Consider the following 6,568-nt stretch of genomic DNA (forward strand, 5'->3'; position numbering starts at 1 on the left):
GATGGAGGGCGGCAGGCGGGGCTGTGCGCGGTCTCCATGTGCTCCCCACCTTCTTTGCGCAGTGAACGGGCTCCAGGCTCGGACCTTCGGCGTCTGGACCCTGCTGTCGTCAGTGATCCGCTGTCTCTGCGCCATTGACATCCGCAACAGGACGTATGTAATGGGAGCACCGGAGGAATCCTTTGGTTTGCCTGCTGGTCGCAACCGGGGCAGCGAGCTTAGGGGGCGGTGTGGGGGAGGTGGGAAGTCAAAAGCTGGCCATGAACTTTCTATAGGGTTGAAAGCATTCCCGTGAAAAAAACTTAAAGAGCAGTGTGGGATTTGCGTGTCAACTGCTGCTCCCTTCGGTATCTGTGGGGAGAGCCTGTGCGTTTGAGTTTCTGTTTCTTAGCTCGGGCAGAAATTGGTAGATCTGAGATCTTTCTACATCACAAATTTCTGAGCTGCAGCTTGGAAAGCTTCTTCTGATGGCGTTGCTGCTCTGTTGAAGCAATTGCTAACACGGTGATCTGATGCTCGGTGGTGTTTTTCCTGTTACAGCTCAGGTAAAGACTATGTCAGGTTGAGAGGCTTCTTGCAGTGCTCTTAACCTGCTGCCTTCTTCCATTCGCACTTACCTAGGGCTGAGGACAAGGCCTGAGGTGCAGCCTGATGCTGTGGTTGGAGGCAGACCATTTCTCCCTGGGGTAACAGAAGCTTTTTCGAGGGATTTCCAAGCAGGGTTACTCTGGCTCTGTGCTACACAAAGCCTGTGTTGGAGGTTGCTTGAATTCACTCTTTTGTCACAGCCTTCCCCCAGCCCTGCAGCAGCAGTTGCTGTTCACCTGGCAGTGTGTCCTTGGATTGCCTAGGCTAGGCTGTGGCAGGGAGGTGTAAGGACTCAATTACCTGTTTTTAGGGGGTGGTGGCAGTGCCAATTACCATGAAGCCAGTTGGATTTTTGTTTCTTAGCATTTTTTAATCTTGCATCTCTGGGACCTGCTCCCTTTCGACAGCTATGGCCCCTAGAGGGTAGCAGAGCCCAGGTGGGAACATGTGTTGAGTGAGTCAGCCTGGAGTCAGCCAAGTCCTGTCGTCCTAGTTTTTGGCTTATCCAGTTCTTGCCCTCTTTTTGTGTGCACACATGCTTCTCACTTCACCGGTGCCCTACTCGTGCTCTCCTGCCTTCAGCCCAGATAATACTTACGGCTTTCAATGTACCATTGAACTTGCTGCCCTGTTCTCCACTAAGCTGTTGCCCAGGGAGCTTTTGCACCTCACTAGACAACAAAATGCCCTCTGTTGCTACAGTAAGGACAGATGGGGCAGCATGCAGGATTGCCTCTTTTCAGCCATGCTCGTGCCTATACTATGGACTATATGATAACCTGCTTATTTCTGCTCTCCAACAGCCTCTATTACATCACGCTCTTCACCTTCTTCTTGGCCCTTGTTCACTTCCTCTCCGAGGTCTTCATTTACCACACTGCAGCCTTGACAATTGGAGTTATGGCACCTCTCATGGTAGCAAGTAAGTAGAGCTCTGTATCTTCCGCCCACAAACTCTCCTTGGAGCTATGACCCTCCCCCCCAGAAAAACTCTCCATGGGACTATGAGCTAAGGACAGGGATGGGATGCTCATCTCTCGTCCAGCATTTTCTACATAACTCATCCTGTATCTCCGTCACAGGTTTCTCTATCCTGGGGATGTTGATTGGGTTGCAGTACCTGGAGGTAGAAGCACTGTCACAAAACAAGAAGAAAAACTGAAGCTGAAGGCCCTGTGTAGGTCAGCGTTGTCTCCTGTCTTCACTGCCAAACTTCCACTAATGCTCAGCTGAACTTCTCCAGGACACCCGTCCCACCAGTGGATCAATGTTGGACTCTTGTCAATCATTCTTCATTACCGAGTGTTTTTTCTTGTCCAGGCAATATTTTGGCTGACTGATGTCAAAGACCAAGTCCCAGAGGAGTTTGTGTCAAAGCTTGAGGGGGCCAGTCGATGACTGCCTCCCTGGAGGAGAGCAGGCGATGTCTCAGGCGTGCCCAGTGCATTAAGGACTTTTCTCCTAGTGCACCTGTGAAGAGGTGTAGAGCTACCCAGGATCCACTGAACACTTCGGACCAGAAAGAGAGGACGTGTGCTGCCCCTGGCACTGCTGTGTAACTTGCATGTATGTGTTCTTCAGGGGCTGTTTCTAATAAATGACAAAACTGTAGAGTGCTGTGTCTTTCTGCTACACAGCAGCAGGTAGAGAGCAAACAACAGCTCAGAGCAAACAGCAGCTTTTACCGCATGTTGCAGGATAGAACATCTCTCTTTACAGCAAAACCATCTTTCCCCGACTCCTTCCCACAGAGTTCCAGGTCTGACTGCTCACATCACATACACATGAAGAGAGTTGTTGCAGCTCTCACTTCTGCAGCACACTGGTGACAAACTGCATGCATCCATGAGCAAGGGCTGAGCTACTTTGCAGTGAGCTCTAAGTACAGAAGACAGAGAAAACAGGAGCAGGTTGCTGAGACCTGGAAATAATGCCCAAAGCAGATGGGCAATGCACAGAAGGTAGGAAGGAACCAGCAGGATCCCCTTGCTGGGAAGACTGTGCATGTGCAGAAGAAAGTTAGGAAAAACACAGAAGGGAAGAAAAGCCCAGGACTAGCACTGGGCAGAAAGATGATTTTTCAAAAACATTTCAGGCTATTTAAAGAGCCAGATGCAGACTGTTTCAACCATTTAATATGAATGTGTCAGGTTTCATTGTACACTTCAAGTGGTTTTCCTTTATATAAAAACATATATTGAAAAGTCACTTTAGACCCTCATCTTCAATCCCAAACTATCAAAGATAGGACTTGACTTTTTTAAGGTGTCAAAAGGCCCTATAATTTCACCCCAAAAATGTGTTGTCAAAAACAGCATGTCAGAGGGGGATTATTTTTATCCATTCCACCTGGCTGTGGTTTTTGTCCCCTCCTCAAATGGTATATGCATAACTGTATGATTTAAGGAGTATAAGGACACTTGATGTCTCCACCAGTGGAGGGATGCTGGAAAGGAAGGAAAAGAGATACAAGGATCTACATTTGTGTTTAGAAGATAAACAGCAGCATACAGAGGGGCAGTGTCTATGAGACACAAATGCTGGTAAGAGGGCTTCTGTTCTGTGTTATGAAGTGGGAAGCTTCCACACTTGGAGCACATCTGGATTCCCATCACACTCAAACCCCTCTCTGTGGCTGTGAAGAGCAACACAGCCGTGGCTGGTTATCTCAATGCAACACTTCACAAAAGTTTCTATGTAGTGTTGAAACATGCAAAAGGCACTTTATCGTTAAGGAGGAAGACAGAGTCCTCAGCTCAGGGAGCTTGCGGTTTGTCTCCCTCCTGTTGCTAGTGTAGTGATGAGCTGGGCTTAGGCTGTAGCTTCAACATAAGCTACAGTCCTAGTCCTTGCCTCCAAGTAGGAGGCATATTGGTATCTCTGTTACTCCTAATATATAGGAACATCAGGGCAACCTCAGTCAAGTCTGAGCAGAGGTTTATCTACAGACTAAGAGAGTTTCATCCGGGACAGCCACATCATAAAACCAGAGCTGGAAGTGGCAGATGTGCTGCTTTGCACTTACTGGTGATGTGCTGAGGCCTCTACCATCACCTGCACAACACAGAGTATCACAGACACAGAGGCAGAGCAATCCCTCTTCCTGAGAGGCAGCTGAAAGCTCTTCTAGAGCTGTTCACAGAGTAACCGTGGTCCAGCTTCTGCATTTCATGTCACGGCTTGCCTGTGAGAGGAGACACAGCCACACACAGGGTGCCACCCTCACGTGCGCAGGGCTAGCCTGCAACTACGGCTTTTCTCAGCATGTGTGCTTTTTCTTTTCCAAGCGTACACGTTGGATGGGGGGAAGCGGTGGGTATTCCCGACTTTCCTCCCAAGCGGCAAAGTCTCCAAAACAGCAAGATGCAGAGGTATAACTGAAGAGAGCAGCTCCCTTCTTGTTTTGCTCTTTCACACTCTCCACAAGCAGTTCATTGGGTTCCTGTCCTGAGGCTGCCACCCTGCCATGGGGCACATGTAACAGGAGGACGGCGTGGGTAGCAAAGATGGGAATGAGAAGGGCATCTCCCAACTCTGCCACCCCTCCGTATCACAGCTTTGATTCCTCAAGGACTATGGGATTAGTGCAGGCTTCTGGCTTCACTTTCTGCAAGTCAGACAGAGAAAAACAATATGTTTAGGATCCTGGGTGGTCAGACCTCTCTTCAGAGAGACCAGCTGGCCAGAGGCTGGCTATTTCACAGCTCCTTGATAGTAAGCAGAAATCCCCGAAGAATCACCACCCTCAGGGAGTGCACCTTGCCCCCTCATCCTTCTCCAGACCCATCTACTGCCCAGACAAGGGACACTGGGGCAGCAGGGTAGGGCAAGGGTCTCACTTCCCTTAACCTACTTGCTGTAGTCCTCAGACCACAGTTAATTCACAGAAGGCCCAGGTATCAGCCCCACAGCCAGCTCACTGAACACATTTCACCGTGACACAAGATCAGCCTCAAAGCAGTGAAGGTGCAGGGCCAGTTCCCTGGGCAGGGGAAGGAACTGGGAACTCCTCCTTTGTGCCATGGGGCAGCGCAGCATCTGTGCAAACATCAGAGAGTCTGCATCCTTTGCACCCTCAGGAGGCTCAGCACAGCAACGAGCTCCTCTCTGTCCTGACTCTGGCATGTCTGAGGGCCTCTTCAGCTTCCAGACAGATTGCTTGGTCTGCTCATCCTCAAGGCTTTCCATTCTCACCCTCCATTCAGGGCTGGCACCTACTGCCCCACTTCTTCCCTCTCGACAGCTTGGACTTATAGCTGGGATAATTCCACAGAGTGGGACAGATAAGGCCTTCTCCGAATGTCACTACTCATATCTTAAAAGCCGTAAGAAATAAGAGGCAAACATACACAAGTTTGGGATTTTTTTCTGCATAAATCCTATAGAAGAATTAGTCTGATTACCTGAACCCTCTTAAAATTTCTTCCCTTAAGATGGAGGCAGCTGTAGTGTCATTTCCCAGAGGAAAAGCAAGGACAACCAAAACTGCTGCGCAATTACCACCCTATCCTGGGCTGCAAGAAACAGCCAAACTTTCGCAATTCCAGTTCAGCCTTTCTGGGTGAAACTTGATGAACTCCTCTGCTGAGGCCTTCTGGGATGTGTTGGGATTAGACCTGAGACTTCTCCTTCCCCCACAGGTTTCCAGATATCTCTCTTCAAGTTCTGACTCTGCTTCCAGTGAGACACCCCAGTTGTCACCAATTCAGAAGACAGCACGCAGACTTCAATGGGAAAATGTAGAGTCTCCCACAGCCTGAGCTCTGAGTTAACTCACTGTGGGGCAAAACTGACATCTGAGGCAGGAGTCAGAGGTGCACAGAAGAGGTTCACATCCCCAGTGCAGTTCAAGAGAAGTCCAGGCAGCGTGGAAGCAAGAGATATACAACAGCTGCATTTTGAGTAGGCTCTCACACAAACTGCAGGTGAAAAGGTTTTACAGAGGTCAGCAGCAATATCCCAGAGCAGAGGAGTGAGATCAGGAAAGCTTCAAAGAGATGCCTGGAAGCAAAAGCTGGGAAGTGTAAAGAGGAAACTCCTACCAGCAGGCAGAGGAGCGCATGAAGTAGTGCCAGAGGTAGGAGTAAAGGGAACGCTGCATTTGGGCTTGGGAAGCCCCCTCAGAATGCACCATGGAAACACACTGGGAACTCTGAACAGGCTCCCCAAGCACCAATGGGGTCTGAGCACCACTCACCTGAGGAGCTACAGGAGCAGAGGTTTAGATCAGCCAGCCTGCAGGGCTCCACCGCCTGGGCAAAGGCAGGCTGCTCTCACAGCTGGGAGTCACAGCACTGGAAAAGGGCATGCAGGCGGCCTGCCCATGGCTTTGGGATAGGAAGAGAAGGCTGCTTGCCACACAGGAAGCACAGAAAGGGAGCAGGGAAGTTTGGGAAGCAGGGGATGGGGTACACACCATTTGTGCCTACTACGTAAAATTGCAGCAGATTTTTTATATCATAGGCAGTATTTCACTAGAGGGTAAGCATGCTACAGCTTGCAAGAGACTTGCAGTAAGCTACTGAGGTGGTAAGCTTGCCATAATGCCCTATGCCTGCCTCTAAATCACACTGGCCTTGGGAGGAAAAAGCAACATGATTTTGGGTATTCCACTGAGATCCATCAGATGCATCTTTGCAGGCAAATACATAATCAGCACATAAAGGTACTTGGCCCTGACTGAGTCCTGACATTATCCAGGCCATGGTTCAAGGACACAGCAGAACTTCAGTCCTGTTTTAAACAAGTCCCTGCTGTGGCTTTATGCCTAGAGCAGGTCACTGGTCATCTAAAATCATGCACTAATCTGTGCTCAGCCCTGCTGTAGCATAACACTCAGAGCAAAAGTTTTTAATTTTATTATAATTTAAAAACCAGGACAAAGTCTGAAACCACTTTACTCCCTACTCTCTGCTGTCAAGAATAGGTCCTTCACGCGCACACACAACATAATTTCTCTACCAGTGTACAAGACCCGCAC

The 6,568-nt window shown here is 49.3% G+C and overlaps 1 protein-coding gene across 1 annotated transcript; it reads left to right on the forward strand.

The window, feature by feature from the left end:
* Window positions 1-46: 46 nt before the first annotated feature.
* LOC104535190 (chromosome unknown open reading frame, human C14orf1) lies at window positions 47-1,750 on the forward strand (the record flags this gene model as incomplete). The annotated part of the gene is made up of 3 exons (XM_010187433.1): window positions 47-153; window positions 1,392-1,510; window positions 1,671-1,750. Coding segments are annotated over 3 exons (306 nt in total), but the record flags the coding sequence as incomplete, so codon positions are not given.
* Between the last annotated feature and the right edge of the window lie 4,818 nt (window positions 1,751-6,568).

The sequence above is a fragment of the Mesitornis unicolor genome, unplaced genomic scaffold (assembly GCF_000695765.1).
Source record: "Mesitornis unicolor isolate BGI_N332 unplaced genomic scaffold, ASM69576v1 Scaffold25976, whole genome shotgun sequence".
NCBI lineage: Eukaryota > Metazoa > Chordata > Aves > Mesitornithiformes > Mesitornithidae > Mesitornis > Mesitornis unicolor.